Source organism: Mercenaria mercenaria, chromosome 9, assembly GCF_021730395.1.
Source record: "Mercenaria mercenaria strain notata chromosome 9, MADL_Memer_1, whole genome shotgun sequence".
NCBI lineage: Eukaryota > Metazoa > Mollusca > Bivalvia > Venerida > Veneridae > Mercenaria > Mercenaria mercenaria.
The window spans coordinates 17,660,041-17,683,129 of NC_069369.1; the positions used below are offsets into that span (position 1 = coordinate 17,660,041).

At 36.4% G+C, this 23,089-nt stretch overlaps 2 protein-coding genes across 5 annotated transcripts in view; one reads left to right on the forward strand and one right to left on the reverse strand.

Moving 5' to 3' along the window:
* Positions 1 to 13,036, forward strand: part of LOC123546591 (microspherule protein 1-like) — a 247,089-nt gene extending 234,053 nt beyond the window's left edge. For 2 of the 4 annotated variants that reach the window (XM_053550907.1, XM_053550909.1), the window contains 6 exons: positions 50 to 158; positions 3,711 to 3,926; positions 4,673 to 4,793; positions 5,745 to 5,827; positions 7,502 to 7,717; positions 12,512 to 13,036. In XM_053550907.1, the coding sequence (XP_053406882.1) occupies positions 50 to 158; positions 3,711 to 3,926; positions 4,673 to 4,793; positions 5,745 to 5,827; positions 7,502 to 7,717; positions 12,512 to 12,601 (835 nt within the window). In that variant the 3' untranslated portion in view covers positions 12,602 to 13,036. Of the gene's footprint in view, positions 1 to 49; positions 159 to 3,710; positions 3,927 to 4,660; positions 4,794 to 5,744; positions 5,828 to 7,501; positions 7,718 to 12,511 lie in introns of all 4 variants that reach the window. The other 2 variants (XM_045333004.2, XM_053550908.1) reach the window with 1 other exon arrangement.
* Positions 13,037 to 18,226: 5,190 nt separating this feature from the next.
* LOC123546592 (eukaryotic translation initiation factor 3 subunit A-like) overlaps positions 18,227 to 23,089 on the reverse strand; it is a 37,401-nt gene continuing 32,538 nt past the window's right edge. Inside the window, exons 21-23 of the mRNA XM_045333009.2 lie at positions 21,975 to 22,151; positions 21,641 to 21,694; positions 18,227 to 19,239 (exon numbers count right to left, since the gene is read on the reverse strand). Coding sequence (XP_045188944.2) covers positions 19,208 to 19,239; positions 21,641 to 21,694; positions 21,975 to 22,151 — 263 coding nt within the window. The 3' untranslated portion in view covers positions 18,227 to 19,207. The remainder of the gene's footprint in view (positions 19,240 to 21,640; positions 21,695 to 21,974; positions 22,152 to 23,089) is intronic.

Here is a 23,089-nt window from a genome sequence, read left to right on the forward strand (position 1 = left end):
AAATTAACAAATCCTGTGTAAAGTTTAAACTTTGTCTGTTTTATTCTAGGTTATCAGTTCAGGCAATGAAACAGTTTCACCCAGATGTCCTGGCCTCTGTCCAGGCTAAAGCATTGTACAGCAAACCTGAGGAGACTTTATTAGGCAAAATTACATCAGTAAGTATCTTCTGACTTTTTCTTGTGTGAAATTGAAATTTCAAACCTTTTACTTAAGGTATTGGACCCGTAATAGAGTACCTCCTTTTTGAAGAGTATTCAATTCCTATCAAAAACCTACTTTGATTGCAATTTTCAGGGGGGCTTAGGTTCAAGCCTCACTGGGACCAAAATTTTTTTCTTCCATATTTTCCTTTTTTCTTTTTTCTCTTTCAATACTTATTATGGATGTATTGTTCAAAAGTGAATGGAAAATTTTCATTTTATAAGGGATTTCCTGCTGTTCAAAGTGAATTTACCTCTGAATCAGGTGGGGTAGAGCTGGACATCTTTAAAAATACTGAGTTACATGCGGTAAAAGTTCACAATTTTGCCTTCATTCTTTAGATTACATATTGTGGAAGAAATGCAGGTAGGTTTTACTTCTGATCCAAGGTTATTTTTGAATGAAGAGAGCAAATTTCAAAACAGACCCACAGGATTTAACCTTAATTTTTCAATTTTGGGGTTAGAATTCCGTCTCATTAAATCTGTTTACTTGAGGCACCCTAGAAAAAAATGATATTTACAGTTTTATTTTGTGTTTTATAATTGTTTAACAATAGTTTGATGTTTCTTTTATCAAAATTCATGCTGTAATGAATTCTCAGCAAACGTTTTAGATAGTGGCCATCACATTGAAATTTGTCTCTACTTGAGCTTGAGGAAATTCCATTAATTATACAAAATTTAAAAAAAACAGCACGGTAAAAGTTGTTTAAAATTTGCAACACAGTGCGAAACATGGTCAACTTTAAGAATATACCAAGCAGATGCCATTTTTAGCTCACCTGTCACAAAGTGACAAGGTGAGCTTTTGTGATCGCGCAGCGTCCGTTGTCCGTGTGTCCGTCTGTAAACTTTTGCTTGTGACATCTCTAGAGTTCACATTTTTCAAGGGATCTGTATGAAAGTTGGTCAGAATGTTCACCTTGATGATATCTAGGTCGAGTTCAAAACTGGGTCACGTGCGGTTAAAAACTAGGTCAGTAGGTCTAAAAATAGAAAAACCTTGTGACCTCTCTAGAGGCCATATTTTTCACAAGATCTTCATGAAAATTGGTCAGAATGTTCACCTTGATGATATCTAAGTCAAGTTCGAAACTGGGTCACGTGCGATCTAAAACTAGGTCAGAAGGTCTAAAATTAGAAAAACCTTGTGACCTCTCTAGAGGCCATATTTTTCATGGGATCTGTATGAAAGTTGGTCTGAATGTTCATCTTGATGATATCTAGGTCAAGTTCGAAACTGGGTCAGCTGCGGTGAAAAACTAGGTCATTAGGTCTAAAAATAGAAAAACCTTGTGACCTCTCTAGAGGTCATACTTTTCAATGGATCTTTATGAAAGTTGGTCAGAATGTTCACCTTGATGATATCTAGGTAAAGTTCGAAACTGGGTCAGCTGCGGTCAAAAACTAGGTCATTAGGTCTAAAAATAGAAAAACCTTGTGACCTCTCTAGAGGTCATACTTTTCAATGGATCTTCATGAAAGTTGGTCAGAATGTTCACCTTGATGATATCTAGATCAAGTTCGAAACTGGGTCACGTGCCATCAGTAACTAGGTCAGTAGGTCAAATAATAAAAAAAACCTTGTGACCTCTCTAGAGACCATATTTTTCATGGGAACTGTATGAAGGTTGGTCTGAATGTTCATCTTGATGATATCTAGGCCAAGTTCGAAACTGGGTCAACTGTGGTTAAAAACTAGGTCAGTAGGTCTAAAAATAGAAAAACCTTGTGACCTCTCTAGAGGCCATATTTTTCACAAGATCTTCATGAAAATTGGTCAGAATGTTCACCTTGATGATATCTAGGTCAGGTTCAAAACTGGGTCATTTGCCATCTAAAACTAGGTCAGTAGGTCAAATTATAGAAAAACCTTGTGACCTTTCTAGAGGCCATATTTTTCGTGGGATCTGTATGAAAGTTGGTCTGAATGTTCATCTTGATGATATCTAGATCAGTTTCGAAACTGGGACAGCTGCGGTCAAAAACTAGGTCATTAGGTCTAAAAATAGAAAAACCTTGTGACCTCTCTAGAGGCCATACTTTTGAATGGATCTTCATGAAAATTGGTCAGAATGTTCACCTTGATGATATCTAGGTCAAGTTTGAAACTGGGTCACATGCCATCAATAACTAGGTCAGTAGGTCAAATAATGAAAAAACCTTGTGACCCTGATTGTACATAGAAAAGTCTTTAAAATTTTCTAAAAATAAACCAGAAGGCCTAGAGCTTAGATATTTGACATGTAGCATTGCCTTGTGGACCACTACAAAATGTGTTCAAATCATGACCCCTGGGGTCAAAATTGACCCCGCCCCAGGGGTTACTTGATTGTACATAGGGAAATCTTCATTAATTTGCTAAAAATAAACCAGAAGGCCTAGATCTTAGATATTTGACATGTAGCATTGCCTAGTGGACTTTTACCAACTTTGTTCAAATCATGACCCCCAGGGTCAAATTGACTCCGCCCCAGGGGTCACTTGATTTTACATAGGAAAATCTTCAAAAATTTTCTAAAAATAAACCAGAAGGCCTAGATCTTAGATATTTGACATGTAGCATTGCCAAGTGGACCTCTACAAAATTTGTTCAAATCTTGACCCTCCAGGGTCAAATTGACACAGGCCCAGGGGTTACTTGATTGTACATAGGTAAATCTTCATAAATTTGCTAAAAATAAACCAGAAGGCCTAGATCTTAGATATTTTGGTATGTAACATTGCCTAGAAGACTTCTACAAACTTTGTTCAAATTATGACCCCTGGGGTAAAATTGGCCCCGCCCCAAGGTTTACTTGATTGTACATTGGAAAATCTTCCAAAAAGTTTCTAAAAATGATCAGTTTGACATTTGAAACATGTAGCTCATATTACTCTGGTGAGCGATCCAGGGTCATCATGACCCTCTTGTTTAAACATTACTATTAGGGGTCCAGTACCTTAATCTGAGCTGGGTCTAAATACATCTGGTCTGGTAACAAAATGGAGTCAAAATATATGCTGTCTCGCATTTTGTCTACAATTGATAAAATCTTTTCTTATTGCAACAAAGTATCTAATGTTCAAATAAAATTGATTTTATGTGTAAAATGTTAATTTCTATTTCACTTTCAGTCCTTCTAAATTAACCAATACAGTAAAGTGTAAAATTGCCAGATTTTGCATTTCCCATAATGTCACTAACAGAATTTGTTTCATTACGCATGACAGAGCTTACAAGTGTTTCTGACCAAAACTTAGCTTAGTGAAATATCCAGAAAACAAAAGTGGCTAGGTGTTATGTAAAGCAGTTTTTTTTTTACCCTAACAAGTGCTAATGGTTATGAAAATTTACTTCTAGACAAAGATAACTTACAAATAAGATGATTTTTTCAAGAAACTCAAGCACCTTTACAGAGCTTAATCTTTCTGTGCATGTTGTTCCTTACATTTAAAGTTATATCAGTCACCTGTCTAAGTTTATTTCTTTTTAAATTTATCATCAAGTTATTTGCTTATTAGACAAGTAACCCCAGCCTGGAAACATTCCAAGAACTGCTGGACAAACATCCAGATACATTTTACCCAACAAGGACGCCAAAAGCTCTGCACAATCATTGGTTGCTGATGAAACAGTACCATTTATTACCTGACCAATCAGTACAGCCAATGCCACGGGGCGATCATGTGCTCAACTTCTCTGATGCAGAGGACCTACTTACAGATGAAGATTTAAAAGTAAGAATAATTAATAGTGACTTAAACAAATTCTGCAAAAGATTGTAGGGATTTCTCACAGATTGATAAAAGTGGCATTTCCAAAATTACATAGCTTGATTGGCCAGCTGCTCTTGGTAACTCATTATACAAGACATTTGGAGCTGAAACAATGTTGCCACTTATTGATATCAAAGTGTTTGAAGAGTTATAAGACAATTGCTCAAAAAATAACATATTGCCTATGAGTCTGACCAGTCATTTTACATCAGTTCCTTGTTGCACATCTGCTTCTTAAAGTGTTTGCATGTTTATAGCAAACCCTGTAATTAAGCAAGAAATAGAGTTGGATTTACTATCAAGTAGAATTAAAGGGAAAGTAAAACATTTTCCTCAGGCAGCAGAAAACAACAAGAATTAGACCTACTTAGTCATTATCTTTAAATGATATTTATATAAATTATATTGAAAATTGTAAGCTTTTGTATATTTCTTGATATCATCTGCTGTTTGACATGTTACCAGCTCTGCTTCATAAACATTGACAGTGAAAAAAGAGATACCAGGAAAGACAACTCTGAAAGAAATTGATGTCTGTTTGGACATTCAGTTAAGGTCAAACATTTTGCCCTTATTTAAAATCAATACATTTAACTTTGAATGTTCTCCATAAAGTAGATTCAGATGACAAGTGTTTCTGTTGTTACAAAGTGTTGTTCATAGTAATGTATTATAATGTGGTGGTCACATGTCAGTCTGTTGTGCAGGATGCTAAAGATGACACCATAGAGCAGGAGTTGTCTGTGGCTGACAGACGAAACAAGCGGGAAATACGGCATCTAGAACAAGAGTTACCCAAATGGCAGGTGCTAGTTGACAGTGTCACAGGTAATTGTGTATTATCTCTGCAGTTCCATGTAAGAAATAACTGGTATCTATAAATTGTCTCATTTCTTCTTTCAGATGAAAAAAAAAATCATTCAATACATTAAACACAGTTTGATCAAATAATTACAGAACATAGTTATGTTTAACAAAATGTCAGTTTGACCTGAAGCATGTTTTTCTCTTGAGGTATTGTCACTTATAGGAAAAAAGTTCAAATCAGAATTTCTTCATTAACTGCAATCCTCCGGGCGGGTGTATGTTCTCCGTGACAATTTGATAAAAGGCATGTGTCTGACATCTTCGTTCTCCACCCCTTATTAATGTGGGAAAGTTGGCAGTTATTTGCGGAGAACAGGTTTGTTCTGGTACAGAATCCAGGAACACTGGTTAGGTTAACTGCCCGTCATTACTTAACTGAAATACTGTTGAAAAACGGCGTTAAACTCAAAAACAAATAAATCATTAACTGCACGCAAAATAGTGTTTCTTCAATAAACAAAAGAAACAACCATACAAAGACAGTTGCCAGTTGACTGTAAAATAACGCACGTAAATATATGAAATGATAATGATGGGAAGTTATGTCTTTCAGCAGCCAACTATAAAAACAGTAGTGACATCCTCTCAGGTTAAAGATTGCTATGCAGTGCTAAGGCTTGTTATTGCTTAACTAGTGACAAAGAATATTATTTATTTTTGGTCAGTAAAGCCTGTTATGTACAGTGATCACCATTACCATACTTTCTGTACCTGACAACATCTTAATAAGCAGAATGTTTTTTGTAATATTTTAAGAAAATCGAGATGAAAGTACTTGGGTAGAAAATTTTTTGTTTCTTTTTATTGTACACATTTTAATGGCTCCAAGACATTACTTCTGGATCAGCCCCGGTACTTTCAGTGATCAGTCTAAAATTTAAGATAATCTCACCAATAGTATCATATTTGTAGGAATCAGTCCACCAGATTTTGACAACCAGACATTAGCTGTATTGAGAGGTAGACTGGTACGATATCTCATGAGATCCAGAGAGGTAAGGCGTCTTTGTTTTACTGCATGTAAAATGATGTGGTTAAATTTTCTTTTGCTGATACAAAATATATTGATCTTACATCCTGTCTTTCTATAATGATAAAAGCAGTTATCCAAATTTCAATATTCAGTAAATTTATTTAAATCAATTTTATGCCCATAACATACTGGAAGTGCTTGTCAACTGAAAATCATAAGTTAGTATATAGGCATTAAGTTTTGCTATTTCCTCTTCAGGTACAATTTGTAAGACATAATAACTGAATCGATGAATGCTGTGTTATAGCAAAACATCTTGTTTTGATTCATTGTTTTTATTCATAATGAAACATGTACACAGTAAAATATTTTGAGTAAATTTTATACGCCCGTCTCTGAAAGAGTGGGTGCATGATGTCAATACCCTTGGCGGGCGGGCGGGGGGTCAGCGTCTAAAAGCATGTCTGCTCTCTAAGTCGCACAGTTTTCATCTGATCTTTACCAGTCTTGATGACAATGTTTGTGCGCATAATATCTCGGTCAAGTTCGATAACCAGCAAAATCGCCCCAGGCACTCTTGGGTTATGGCCCTTGAATTACTCAAAATCAGCAAATTTAGCCTTGTCCGCTCTCCAAGTCAAACAATTTTCACCCGATCTGCACCAAACTTAGTGACAATGTTTGTGGGCATAATATCTCGGCCAAGGTTGATAACCAGCCGAATCGCCTGAGGCACTCTAGGATTATGGCCCTTGAATTACTCGAAAAACTGCAAATTTAGCCTTGTCGCTCTCGTAAGTCGAACAGTTTTCATATGATCTTCTACAAACTTGCAGATAATGTTTGTAGGCATAACATCTCAGCCAAGTTCGATAACCAGCCAAGTCGCCCCAGGAACTCTTGGATAATGGCCCTTGAATTACTTGAAATCTGTGAATTTAGCCTTGTCCGCACTCAAAGTCACACAGTTTTCATCCGAACTTTACCAAACTTGCTGACAATGTTTGTGGGCATAATATCTCGGCTAAGTTTGATAACCAGCAAAATCACCCCAGGCACTCATTATGGCCCTTGAATTAGGTCAAGTTCGATGACGGGCGTATTTTGTGACAGTCTGCCACTCTTGTTATCAGTATACCTGATAACTAGGCAGCATTATATCTTTCCTGAATATCCAACTGGGCCCTCATTGCCGAGTGGTTAAGGCTGCTTACTTTAAATCATCTGCCCCTTACAGTTGTGGTTTTGAAGCCTTGCTTAGGGTGTAGAATTACTTAGCGTGAGGAAGCCAGCCAGCTAGCTTATAGAAGGTCGGTGGTTCTGAGCAAGTGCCCGATTGGCTGAAATGATACTCGGAGGGGAATTAGGGTCTTGTTCACCATGAAAAGCTGGAATGTCAACATATGACTTATAATTGTGCCAGTGTGTCATTAAACAAAACAAAATATTAAATAAGGTTTTGAATATACAGTAGTCATTTACAGATAATTACTGTAGACAATGTTACATTGTGAAAAAAAAAACCACTAAGAAATTCGTTAGCAGGTCAGCTGGATAGCACTTCCACAATAAAATGTTAAATGGTGGCAAGGTTAAGCAAACATTTGTGGGGGATTAATAATAAATCAAATAAAGATATTATGTTTATATTTTTAATCATTTTCCATTAATTGTTTCTGTGTTCTTTCACTTGAAGATAACTTTAGGACGTGCAACAAAAGACAACCAGATTGATGTAGACCTTTCTCTAGAAGGACCTGCATGGAAAATCTCCCGGCGACAGGGTATAATCAAGCTGAGAAGTAATGGAGACTTTTATATAGCAAATGAAGGAAAGCGGCCAATATATATAGATGGGAAACCAATCCTTACTGGAAATAAACAAAGATTGTGCAATAATTCTGTTGTAGAGGTTAGCCTATTTTACTGGTCTATTTAGTCTGATGAGTTGAGGTAAATTTTCTGCCAGACATTTGCATGAAAAGTCAGTTATTTTATTCTTCCTTAGACTCATTTTGGGGGAAGTTATTAGTTGCTGATATAAAACTAGACACGGAAATAGTCTTTGTTTATGCTCAACTAATTATGCCCTCCACCACCAAACACACACCCCTCTTGGGTGTGTCATATAGCATTTGCAGTGTCTGTCTGCTGGTTTGGTTGTTCCTCCCAGTTTGGTGTCAAGTCACTAACTTTGTCATACATTAAGGGATTTTATTTTATTATCCCCCGACGAAAGTAGGAGGGATATAGTTTTGGTGTTGTCCGTCCGTCCGGAGCCATATCTAGGAAATGGTTGGGAATATTTATATATTACTTCATCAGTGTCCGACAAATTTATGATTTTACTGGTAGCCCACTGGGCTACCAGAATTTTTTTCTGGTAGCCCAGCATTTTCTTGTAGTTGCCCAGAAAATTAACCATGAAAGTACTAACTTGCTCTATCCGTACCCGACTTACTGAGATGTGAGAATAAAATTAGTCTTTAACAATATTTTGTTAATAACAGAAATCTAAAAACACAAAGATAAACATTTCATTCTCTTTAATCATAATATAGAAGTACAAGTTGAAGTTAATACAACATCTTATTAAAGAAACATTTTCACACAAGTATCTCTTAGTTTACAACTTAAAAGTCTTAAAATATTAAAATTGTAAATTTCTGTCAGTATTGAGGTCAACTTGAGTATTTATACTTTCTATACCAGTAATCACAAATTCGTCACCTAAACGCAACAAAGTCGTATCTTATAATATTATAAATTTATAGTAAGATACGACTTTGTTGCGTTGAGGTGACGAATTAGATGTTCACAAAATGTATTTAAATTGCAAGTCACTGTCAATATTCACAGGTGGCAGTATCATTGATTGGTCACCCCTTCCCCACCCTAAGACCCCTGATACAACCCGGAAAAAAATTCTGACATTCTCAGGTGTTCCTTAATATCCCCACCCTACAAGACCCCTGATACAACCGTGCAATTTTTTTTTCAACTATCAAACTACATGTACTGTTTTGATAGTTGAATTTTTTTTTCAGGATTGTATCAGGGGTCTTGTAGGGTGGGAATATTAAGGAACACCTGAGAATGTCAGAATTTTTTTTCAGGGTGGTATCAGGGGTCTTAGGGTGGGGAAGGGGTGACCAATCAATGATACTGCCACCTGTGTCAATATTGAGATCAACTTGAGTACTTGTATAAACATTCTATAATCTCTAGTTAAATGTTCACATAATCATGAAATGGTATTGACCAAAGAAATCGGCATTATACAAAAGACTTGTGTAGTAAATTGACAGTTTTTAACTTTTTATGTTTTACGTTTTTCGCACATGCTGACAGACATGTTACTAAAATGACTCATTTTACGCTGGTTCCCATCCTTCGAACTGTCGAAGCAGTTATAGCGTGGTACCTATCATAATCAGTCGTCCGTAATGTACGAGAAGATCCGATTGAATTTTGAGATTTTTACTGGTACATCGGTCATAATTAACTATCGTAAAATCGGTCAACTTTGATTAGTCGAGCGGAGACCAGTCCACGATAGTTTGCATATTTGATATTCGTAGGCGGAGACTGCTTCTGCAGCCACCGTTGAAATTATCGATAAATGGGCGGGGTTAAACTAATAGGACGGTTTACGACCCGTTAATCAGTACACATGGAAAGTTGTTTATTGCAGGTTACAATCGAGTAAACGACCGGATGTTGATGATTTTGTTGGGGAGTTTTTTAAAATATACAATAACCGGGCTACTGATGCTTCAAATTTATGATTGCCCGGCGGGCTTCCGCCAGTATTTTTTTGGTAGCCCGACGAAAATTTCTGGTAGCCCACGGGCTCCGGGCAATTGATTTCTCGGACACTGCTTCATACACAATGTCATGTTCACCACTATGAGTTTTTGCGGTCCACCAAGTTTCAGTCAGATTGCCCTAGTAACACCAGAGTTATGGCCCTTAGAAGTTTCTAGTGGTAACTATATAAGGTACTGTAAATATGGCAATTTCTGCATCATAACTTTTGATATATTTGACCTAGAACTATGAATCTTAAACAGACTTTAGATCACCATAATGTGGTTGTGTACACACAATTTCGTTCAGATTTATTTTGTAAATTAAGAGTTATTGCCCTTAAATTGTATAAAAATCCACATATTTGTACATAACAAACTTACCATTTGGTAGAATGTCATTAAATTTCTTTCATTCTTTATGGACATTTATTGTAAACATGTGAAGTTGTGTACCCACACCTGGTCACCCCCTTACACCCCCCCCCCAAAAAAAAAAGATTCCTTATTTTAGATTTTTTTTCACCAATATGAGGTTATGGGGCCCATCAATTTTCAGTCAGATTGCCCAAGTAACACCAGAGTTATGGCCCTTAGAAGTTTCTAGTGTTAACTATATAGGGTACTATAAATATGGCAATTTCTGCATCATTACTTTTGATATATTTGACCTAGAACTATGAAACTTAAACAGAATTTAGAGCACTATAATGTGGTTGTGCACACACAGTTCAGAGTAACTTCAGTTATTGCCCTTTAATTGTCTAAAAATCCACATATTTGTACATAACAAACTTACCGTTTGGCAGAATTTTATTAAATTTCTTTCATTTCTTTTCCCTGAACATTTATTATAAACATGTGAAGTTGTGTACCCACACCTGGTCATCAACTTGCCTTGGTCACACCCCCTCCCCCTCCCAACCCCACTCCCCCCCTCAAAAAAAAAATTTTTTTTTTTTCATGCCTTATAAATTTTAGATTTTTTTTCAAACCTTCCTTGAGTACTTATCAACATACAAGTTGTACCATTCCCCCACCTCGCATTTCAATTAACTGCATTTAATTTTAAAAGCTCAGACATGATTTTTTTCCGCTTTAAAGCGGAAATCCGCTTCTCACTCCCTCAAAGACCGATTTTTTATGGTCGTTTCCGATTTTTTATGATCACTGAAAAATCCGATTTTTTCGAATCCGTTTCGGTACTTTCACCACATTTCGGCATTTAGAATCGCACAGCTTCCGCTTCTAAACTCAGCAGCCCTTTTTTACGCCGATATTTTCCCCAGGCATAATAATATACTTTTATCCCCAACTACACTAAAAAATTCCCCAATTGCAACACCAATTGCAAGTCGTTTTTATCAGCGAAAATTTCCACCGCCGTTCTAAAACGCTGCAATCGGAACATCTCAGATATTACCGTTAGCGTCGGTTATCGGGACTTTTCCTTTCCAAAGAAAAGCCTTTCTATTCCGGAATTATCTAATAAGCCGATTCGCGGAACGAAAATATCGGAAATGTTGTAACTTTTTAAAAGTCGAACGGCTCACAAATAATTTGCGCCATCGTCGCGTTCATTTCAGTCGACTCGAAGATTTCAATCGCGTTCATTTCAGTAAACATTTCGGTGCGCCCAACATTTCACTCGCGTTGTTAAATTCAGTGAAGAAAGTTTGAGATTCAAATGAACTAAAGCAGTTCGTTTGGTTCTTTCACGTGCCCAAAGTAAAGCATTGATACACCGGAATTTTTTTTTTTTCAACACCTCCCAAGTGCTTCAAAACAAAGTGCTAATCATACCTTTAGGTGGTATTTTACATGTATGGAGTAGAATGTGAATTGAGATCTATATATAATGCAATTTAAAGCATTTAAAAAGCTTTTTAAAGGTCATAAAATAAAAAAGCACAACTCTACTTTCGATAAATGACCTTATATTAAGTTTGAAATACAAAGGTCAAACATAAAGAACTAAATATTAATGCTTTATAAACATCTAAGTAGTGAAAAATACCCATTAAAGGGAGATAATTCAAAAATTGCAAAGTATTAAAGGAATAATTATTTAAAGTGGCATTATGCGCATCTAATACTGCATATAGTGTGTTTTGGGTGAGTGTTCTATAAAAGCAATTTTCGGTTGCTGTGCATTTATATGTGTTAAATTAACGATAATGCCGCATTAGTATTTAAAGTTGATGCTTTAAAAATAAAGAAATCGGACGGATAAAATAATAGATATTTTTTCAATCTTCTGCGCAATGATCTCCCTTACCTGAAAATGGAAATTTCTGAAGTAGAAGGGAAGCAACTCCTGGTTGCAGTTTGACGTTTTTTAAAAAAGACTGCCCCAGTCAAAATAAGAAAAGTCATATTTGGAAACTTATTATTTTGTACCGGTAACAGGAAGAGCTTGGTATGTTGGGTTAAAAGCTATAATGTCCTCCATCCTTTTTACATGTACATCTATTTAAGCTTGATTTTTACTTGAGAAATGCATATAATTCCACTTTAATTAATTATTATTATATTTCTTATAAATATGAATGAATTTTTATGAAATAACAAAAAGAACCACTTAAAAAACATGAGTTTTGAAATTGAAATTAGGTGCCAGGAGAAGCCTAGAATGCAGGATTTTTCACCATTTACCCAAGAGCTTCTGGGGGCCGCCTAAGGCCCCCAGACCCCCGGCCGTAATTTTCAGCTTTTTTGGCTAGGTTGCAAAATCATGTCTGAAAGCTAAGGGTATACATGAACTGTTGAAGATACCGGACTGCTATTTCCTAACTGTTTTATTAATGACCCTGGATTTATGTTATAGGGTATACACGTTTTGTGTGAATGATAAATGAAGAAAATACACCAATTTAATCTTCCTTGTGTATTTTCAGATCTCTTGTTTACGATTCATTTTCCTCATCAACCAGGACCTGATTAATTCAATACGTACAGACACTCAGAAGATACCACTTTCAACTTGACACAAATCCAAGAACATGACGTTCATAGTATTGAACATCATCAGAGAATGAGGATACTTCCTGTAGCAGTGCATATGGATGTAATTCGGGAAATGACAACCAGAAATGACTTTCAGAGACAAAATACGAAATTTCTCTATAGGACGATTTCAACTTCTCAACATATGCTGAACTGTGCCTGTCTTAATAAAGTATTACCTTTGTGTTACGAGATGCTTACAGAATGGTGTACTACTAATGTAGTATTATAACATTTCAATCTGACTGAAGTACACGATTTTCATAAATATTAGCCAATGCCTAGCATTAATAGATGACTTGAACAAAATCAAGCAATGTAGTATTTTGATTATAGACATTTTATAAAGTGCACATAAAGGTGTGGAATTTTAGACACATTACACGAATAAAATGGAATTATAGGAAAAGAAGAAATTTCGATATTATAAATGTAAAATTTCAAAAATGTAATGTCAACAGCTTTTAGCTCACCTGAGCCAAAGGCTCAAGGTGAGCTTTTGTGACCACTCAATGTCTGTCGTCCATCGTGGGTCGTGCGTCTGTCAACAATTCAAAAAAAATCTTCTTCTTGAAAACCACTGGGCAGAATTACACCAAACTTCACAGGAATGATCCTTGGGTGGCCCCCTTTCAAAATTGTTCAAAGAATTGAATTCCATGCAGAACTCTGGTTGCCATGGCAACCATAAGGAAAAACTTTAAAAATCTTCTTGTCCAAAACGGCAAGGCGTAGAGCCTTGATACTTAGCTTGTGACATCATCTAATGGTCCTCTATGAAGATTGTTCAAATTATGCCCCTGGGGTGAAAAGAGGCCCCACCACGAGGGTCACAAGTTTTACATAGACCTATATAGGAAAAAACTTTAAAAATCTTCTTGTCTAATACCACAAGACCTAGGCCTTTGATATTTGGTAAGTAGCATTGCCTTGTGGTCCTCTACCAAAATTGTTCAATTATAACCCTGGGGTGAAAAAAGGCCAAGCCCCGGGGGGTCTCAAGTTTTACATAGACTTATATAGGAAAAAACTTTAAAAATCTTCTTTCCTTAAATTGCAAGGCCTAGGCTTTTGATATTTGGTATGTTGCATTGCCTTTTGGTCCTCTACCAAAATTATTCAAATTATGTCCTTGGGGTGAAAAGAGGCCCTTTGGGGGTCCCAAATTTAACATAACTTATATAGGGAGAAAAGAAATCTGCTTGTCTGAAAGCTCAAGACATAGGCCTTTGATATTTGATATGTAGCATTGGAAAACTGAAACTGAATATTTTGATTAAACGCCTATTTTATACAACCGCCTCGGTAGCCTAGTGGTAGAGCGTCCGCTTCGAGTGCGGGAGGACGTGGGTTCGATCCCCGGCCGCGTCATACCAAAGGCGTAAAAAAATGGTACAAGCAGCTTCCTTGCTTCACTCAGCATTAAGGGGATAGTGCTAGGACTGGTCAGCCCGGTGTCAGTATTATGTGACTGGGTGTCATGCCACGTGTCTACGGCGTGATATTCTAGTGAGGCAGCACAATAAAGTTGGGCATTGTGCTTACTGCTACAAGTAGACACCGTCGTTTATTTGACTGAAAAAAATGTTGAAAAAGACATTAAACCCGAACACACACACACATTATACAATGATATATTCAGTGGCGTAGTACATAATAATAATAGTTATTATAACAATATTAATAATGACAATTATTATTATTATTATTATTATTATACCAGATTTATATAGCGCCCTTTTCATGATCAATTTCACGTTCAAAGGCGCTTTACATAGTTCAAATGCAGCCACACAGGGCGCATAATTCATCCTCTACTAGTACAGACACAGAGCGATCTGACCAGAGGGACAGAGTGAGACAAAGCCCCCGTGACAGAGAGATCAGAAATCAGATACAGGCTTGTCTGGCTAACTTAGCCTAGCTCGTTGCGAATAGACAGCCTGGTTCTTTAACGTGCCCATTGTATAGCACTGATACACGCAAGAATTGCCTGGGTTCCTGAAAATTTTCTGAAAATTCCTGAGTAGCTGCCGGGGATCGAACCCCCGACCTCAGGATTGGAAGGCCAGTGTGCAAACCACTGAGCTATCCGTCCACTGTATATAATAGCAGCCTTATTGTGAACAGTCATGAATGCACCCCTCCCTTAAAGTCTCTTTACCCCTATTGCCAACACCAGTGCTTAAAGCAACTGGTATGCCCAGACGAGTCAAACCCCGCCCCCACGTTGAGGTCCCTTTACCCCTATTGCCAATACCAGTGCTTAAAGCAACTGGTATGCCCAGACGAGTCAACCCCCCCGCCGGTTAATGGTGCCATCATATACTATTTAAGAAAGAAATACTACACACTATCCTCCATATAGAGACCTACCAACAAGTGCGTTTATTAAACAAACCATGGAAATATAAATGTTGAAATGTAAAACCTTTTACAAAAATTGGCTAGTGGATTTCTAACGATTGTTCAGATTATGCCCCTGGGGTGAAAAGAGGCCCCGCCCTGGGGGTCACTTGTTATATAGGAATAAATACCTAAAAAATTATCAGATCATATTTCCTAGACTGTTTAATTATAATTACCTGATGACCACAAGCGAGTAAGGGTCACTTGACTGTGACCTTGACCTACTGACCTACTTTCTTGTTTTTTAAGATACAGCCTTGAAATTTGGATGACATGTACAGTTTTGCACACCGATCTTAAAACTGACTTTCAGTGACCATGAATATGACCTACTTTCTAATATCTTAGCATCAGTGTGCCATTTTAAACATGTGGCTCATATTACTCAGGTGAGTGATTCAGGGTCTTCATGACCCTCTTGTTGAAAATTTACATGTATGCACGCCCCCCCCCCCCCCCCCCATGATGGATTGTCCAATTTTCAGACATTATTCCTGACCTAGTTACCCCAAAAACAATAGGGTTTATCAACTTCCTAATCCCAATTATGCTATAAAGTTTGAAGATACTGGGTCAGGTGATTCTCAATTTATTGTGTGGAAACAATAATCTAAGTTCAGGTCACCGTGCCCTTAACCTTTGACTTACTGATATCAAAATCAATAGGGATCTTCTGCCTCATTAAGCCAAATCATACTATCAAGTTTGAAGGTCAAATGATTCTCAGGTTACTCATGGTTGCCACTTAGTTGAGAAAATGGAATTCCCTGACTAAAACATTCTTTTCATTGACCAGTACCACCATGTTTTTGGCCTCCTCTTCCCCACAGCCATCCAATCCACCCTTTTGTATTTATTTGTTTCAGATATAACTGTCTGCCCTGGAGAAAAGGGTTGCAGAGCCTTTCAGTCTTCAAATTTCCAAAGTTAACATAAAAACAGAACTGATTTGAACATGTTTAAATTATGTTTATACACAATTATACCAAAATGTGTTTGAAAATACTTATAAATACTGCTTGAAGGCTGCCATAGCCACTGACCATTTTAAACATGACCCAGACTTTCATTTTTCCCCGGACTTTTCCACAATTTCAATTTTCACTGACCATTATCAAGATTTCCCTGACAATTCACTGACCTTGAATAAAATCATTTCCCACCCCCAGACTTCAAGGTAAGTGGCAACATTGTTACTGTGCAGAAATAGTTATGTCTCCCCCCAACCTCCCCCACAGGGGGAGACATATTGTTTTTGCTCTGTCTGTTTGTACTTCACACTTCATTTCCGATCAATAACTGGAGAACCATTTGACCTAGAACCTTCAAACTTCCTAGGTTGGTAGGGCTGCTGGAGTAGACGACCCCTATTGTTTTTTGGGTCACTCCATCAAAGGTCAAGGTCACAGGGGCCTGAACATTGAAAACCATTTCCGATCAATAACTTGAGAAACACGACCCAGAATGTTGAAACTTCATAGGATGATGGGTCATGCAAAGTAGATGGCCCTATCATCTCTGTGGTCACTCTATTAAAGGTCAAGGTCACATGGTCCTGAACATAGAAAACCGTTTCTGGTCAGGAACTTGAGAACTGCTTGACCCAGAATGTTGAAACTTCATAGGATGATTGGTCATGCAGAGTAGATGACCACTATAAATTTTGGGGTTAAAGGTCAAGGTCACAGGGGCCTTAACTGTTTCTGGTCATTAACTTGAGAACCACTTGACCCATAATGTTGAAACTTCATAGGATGATTGAACATGCAGAGTAGATGGCCCCTACTGATTTTTGGATCATTCTATTAAAGGTCAAGGTCACAGGGGCCTGGTCATGTAAAATCATTTCTGGACAGTAACTTGAGAATCACTTTACCCAGAATGTTGAAACTTCATAGGATGATTGGACATACAGAGTAGATGATCTCTATTGATTTTGGGGTCAGTCTATTAAAGGTCAAGGTTACAGTGGACAGAAAATAGAAATCAATTTCTGGTCAATAACTTAAGAACCATTTGACCTAGAACCTTCAAACTTCATAGGACTTACAGAGTAGATGCACGGCCTCTATTGTTTTTTGGGGTCACTCCATAAAAGGTCAAGGTCACAGGGAGCTGAACATAGAAAACTTTCCAATCAATAACTTGAGACCACTTGACCCAGAATGTTGAAACTTAATAGGATGATTGGACAAGCAGAGTAGATGACCTCTATTGATTTTGGGTCACTTGGTCAAAGGTCAAGGTCACAGGAACCTGAAAAAGAACTTGAGAATCACTAGGCTTAGAATGTTGAAACTTAGTGGGATGACGACATGCAAAGTAGATGATCCCTTGACTTTCGCTCCTGTCCCCTATTGACCTCTTGCCTGTAAGACTATGCATTGGAGGAGACATGCTCTTTTTTACAAAAGCATCTTCTAGTTTTCAAGGTGGCCTTGACCTTTGACCCAAAAACATTAGGGGTGTTCTATTACACAAGCTGAATTGTGCTGTCAAGTTTGAAGGTTTCTCAAGTTGAGGAAACGATTTTTATTCAATGTTCAGACCTCTGTGGCCTTACTTTTGAATTATTGACCTCAAACATGGCAAGGGCCATCTTCACAAGCCAAATCATGCTACAGTTTGAAGGTTCTGGTATTTGGCAGAAACCATTTACTCTACCAACAGACAATCTATTCCCAGCGTTTCATTGTGACCTTGACCTGCCAACCACCAAATTGTTGAATTCACCTAAGACCAAAGGGTTCTTTTAAGATATTAAGCAGAAACAATTTTTTTAGTCTCTAGGTCAGTGACCTTGACCTTTGATCTACAGTCACCAATAGCAGACTAGTGTACCGATATAAAAGATACCCCTGTTAACATCATTATCTTATTTACCATCATCAGTGGTACTTCACTGAATAAATGACGAGTAAAACATATTTTAGAGAAACTGTTTCATACTCTAGTAATATACAATTGCCACCACCCAGGTTTTCTTGAGTAAAGAATGAAACGTTTATTAATAGAGGATTTAAGTTGCTGCTACTGTTAACAATCTTGTCAAGGTTGTAAAACAAAAGACTGCAAAAGAAGATATTTCGAAAGCAGGAGTCAGTAACAGGCGTTGACTGTTGATCACACATTTTGGGCTCTTGGACATACTGTATGGTTTGATTCTCCACATATGAAACAATAAAACAAACAACACATTCCAAGGAAACAATAATTTAATAGAAGAATTTAGTATACAGTTTTTGCAGAAAATCAATTTGATAATCCAATTAATAGAAGCAGTTATAAATTACTGTCTTCGTTTTGCATATATATAATGTTCTTTCATTCTGTATTATCATCACTTTGCATCAGTATGATTTGAAGTCTATCAATACCATTTTTAATGTACTTTAACAATGCAGAAAGTAAAGATGGCAATCAAAATTCAATAATGGATGTTATTATATCAATCATTAGTGCCCTATCCAAACAGAAATAATTCATAAACACAATTTGGAAGTATTAAACAAATATTGCATTCAAAATACTACCTGGGCATATATCTTAATGAAGGTGTATAAACTGACCATTGCTTTTATGGCCAGATATAGCTATAGGGTTAGTTTTGAAGCAGAACACATTGTGCTGTGTACAACTGTGGTGCAGGTTTCACAATTTATACAAGCATTTCTATTCAGTAAATTTTGTTCTCACTATTTTGCATGAATGGATTATCCTTAAAGCCTCACCAAGCCATATACACCAATTGGAAGATGAACACACACTAATAAATTTATTATTACTACATATCATCCTTCATTTTTTTAAACAGATTAAAGTTAACTTTAAATACTGAAGTGAATGTTGCTTGTAAAATAGGTTTGGGCTTTTAAATATTAAAGATAGCTATTTCTGAACCTGCAGCACAGAGTTATGATAAATCTAGGGAAAAACATTTGTCAGATTGTTTTATAAGATAAATGCCTTTATTGTATGATAGTGTTCAATAAAACCACAAATCAAAAACACAACTATCACACTTATCAGATTAATTCCTCCCGTCATGTAAACCAAAATAATGTCCAGTATGGCAATTACAAAATCCATGTAAAAAACAATGAAATATCCCAGATGCTCAATGTCCCAATTAATTTTTCACATGATCAGGTATAAAAAGGTTGTGTTTGATTTCACATCTATCGTTTTACTGTTGTCCAGCCATCATCCTCTGTAATAATAAAAAAACATTAGAGTTACATTACTAAAATATCTATAATAAACAACAAAAACAACAGGATTCACTAGCCTGGGAAGCCATTGATAATACAGATAACTCGCCAATAGCGGGTCACTATCAACACTTTTGCATGTGGTGAAGAATGTTTAGACTTTCATGATATCTAAACTTCCTAACACTTAAAACTGTTGCTCACATTCATTTAAATGTTTGATTTATTTGAATCTATCTTTTATGTCTGAAGTTATGATGAAATATTTAAACCTGTCCGATTCACCAATAGGGGGTCACTTTTGCCAACAGAGGGTCACCTAGTTTATCATATTTTCTATCCATTTAAAGCAGTCTTTTTCTGACAAAACATGACTGTGGTATTGGAAATAAACATTTCAAGGCAGAATATAATGAGAATCGGTATGTTTACATTTCAAACGGGAGATACTAGGTAAAAGGAATATAACGCTAGTTTTCACAGTTGTATTTCTAAGCATAATTAGCACCAAATATATCTAAAACAAAAAAAAGTATTGATGCACAGAACCTTATTCATTTATCTAAATTTGCCAGTTCAAACCATTATTACATCAAATCAACCATTGATTTGTATTTTTAAGCAGAATAAACAATCTTTTGATTATCCCTGATATGGGTGACCCTTTATTGGCTAAATGGCCGCCTCTGCTTAATGGCACTTTTTTTCATTAAAGTCAATCTAAAATTCATAATCATATTATTCCTATGAAAGTGTGTGTTTCATTCTTCAAAATGGTACCAAGTTTGTGTGGTTTTATCTAAGAAACTGTAAGGTATGCTCAAAAATATTCTACTTCGAAGAATTCAAGAGTGCTAAAATCCAAGTCAAGAAACTGGTTGCAAGAGTTATCTATTCATGGAACTCAAACTCATTAGATTAGATCCATCTTCTTTTGTGTAATAATTGCTAAGTGATAAGTTTATATTACTGGATACTTAAACATTGTATACTCTAATATGTATTAGAGAGATTCACATTTTATTTTCAAGTGACCCGCTATTGGCAGTGATTCTCTATTGGCGAGTTGACTGTATTTGTGCTTTGTCAGAAGAAATCATACCTAATATTTATGCATTAAAGATATCACTTAATTTGCGCCAATAAATGTTAATTGGTATTCATGGAGTTTCTGATATAATCAATGCCTGGGGAAATCTGAAAGTGTTTCCATGTAACTACTGATTATCGATTTTCTATAATTAGCCTAATTAACACGTGATCATATCTGCGCTTGTTTGAATCGAAAACGAGGCAATGCTGTCGAAATTTCGGCAATTTTCGTAGATCACTAGGTCTGCATTAATATAACATCTTGATAGCTATGACGCAAATTTAAGTTTATACTGACATATTTAGAAGTTGTTAAAACTTCCTGGAAAAGTTATGGGAGGTACAAACTGGTATTTGTCTATGATTATGTCCCATATATATGTCCCAGAAATGTTCGGAAGTACACGATTCCGATCTGTTTTTCCGTGAGAATTCCGTTTCTATTTTTAGCCATGGATTATTGCTTTCAGAAGTTACTGTTCTTATATTAAACACCCGCATATTTCAGGTGAAATATAGGTGGTGCTGTGGTCGGAAAACAGGTTTCCCCAGGCTGTCAATTTGCAGGTAGAAAAAAAAAAAGAAATTGTCAGACTGGATTCCCAGGCTTAGGATTCACCTGATTACAGACAATCTATTCCCAGAACTTTATTGTGACCTTGACCTACCAACCCTCAAATTGTTGAATTCATCTACTGACTTCTGGACCACCTACTTACCTCAGGTAGTCATCCTATGAACTTTGCAGGCATTAGGCCAAAGGGTTCTTTTAGATAATAAGCAGAAACCATTTTAAGTCTCTCGGTCAGTGGCCTTGATTACAGTTGCCCAAAACATTTGGGTTCATCTACTGACTACAAGCAATCATACTTTAAGACTGACAACTGCAGGTCAAATTTTCACTAGATACTGACTGGAAACCAAATGGCATACTGACAGACTAACAACAAGCAAAACCATATAACCCCCTTTTAACGAGGAACAAAATAACACAGGACAGTAGCCCAAAATCACTGTTATTTTTACAAAATACCCTCTGATCTAAATTGATAAAGCATTCAAGAACATGATCAAAACAAGCATTCTAGATCTGAACATTGAAACTGGATTTCAAGATTGCCTATCCACCAAAGGATGTGTGCACAAATTCTGAAAATCTGAAACAGAAAACTGGGTGGCACTACAATTGCTCTATTTACATTTTACAACAAGCATATTATCAGCAGGTATGGAGCCTTCATCTTAATTTCTAATTTTGAATCAGTGCTTAACTGAATACATCTATTTTGACAGCTGACAATATATTACCTCGAGATGCAGGCGGTCTGTCCCTAGGTTTCTCTCGCTGAGGTGTTGGACCATCTGTAAAATATGTGATTGTTTTTCAGTGTCTTACATGTAATCATTATGACAATTTGTGTTCTAAATTGGAAGTACTCTTACAAATTAAAGTTCAACTGCTTGTTTTATACAAGCATTACAGGAAAGTAGTATAGTTAAAAAGTACACTCTGGAATAACAACGTCTTTACAATGGTGTGGAGTTCAACATAAATGCAGATGATCACAGCCAAAGGTAAATGCATACCTCATTACACAGGCGGCTTAAAAGCTGCATTTTTTAGAATAGGTCAGTGGATTACCTCTTCTCCAGGTGTCCCTATCATCTCTGGGAGGAGGACCACGTCTATCATCCCTTGGACCAGGGTCATCCCTGGGTCCTCTATCATCTCTGTGACCACGGTCATCTCCTCCACGTCTCCAACCACCTCCACCACCACCATCTCTGTCACGTTCACGGTCACGCCAGCTGCTTCCACCTAAACCAATTGTACAGCACATTTGTACATACATGTATGTACTGGAATACATTGTCAATCACAAAAAAATGCGACACTATGGCATTTTAAAGACACCCAATGGCCATCTTTCACCTTTCACCAAGATATTTTATCTTTATATATTTACTTTAAATGTATAATATCCTCACCAAATGTATCTAACATTACTAATTATTTAAATTATGTTTGCATATAGATCTGCATTCATAATTAAATGTCATGCAGTAACAGCTGTTATGGTAGTACACATGTATACTGTGTTTATCTATACAAGTATAAAATTTTAAACCTAACGTTTAATACTATTAATACACATAGACTTGTTAATAAACTTTATGAAGTAATTGTTCATGTTTTTTAAATATGGAATTTGGATCTGATAATACCACTTTAATTTGCAGAACAAGAAATAAGTGCCGTCTTTTTTTTTTATTTGGATGCAAACAATGACCTAAACATTAAACATGCCCTATGAGAATTCAAACAATAAATGTAAACTTGAAAAGTAAAGCTTGGTGATGACAAAACCATGAATTTTGTATATTTGCACATACAGAAGACTTTGTGAATGAAAATGTTGAATTATTGTTGTTATCAATGATCCATTGTCATATATCACAAAAGAATAATTCCTTAATATTTAGTTATTACAGCTAAAAACTGATATCTTTGAAATACAACTAAAGATTTATTTGGCATTTTGACCATTATTTATCCCAATCAGAACCCTTAAGAAGTTGAAAACTTGACAATGTTAAAATTAACTTGAGGAACAAGAGCTGTCTCCATAGGATTACACATGCCCCCGATGGCACTTTGAATGAATTGTTATGGCCGATGTTAGAGTTTAGGACCTTTGACCTACGGAGCTGGGTCTTGCGCACGACACGTCATCTAACTGTGCCACACATTCATGC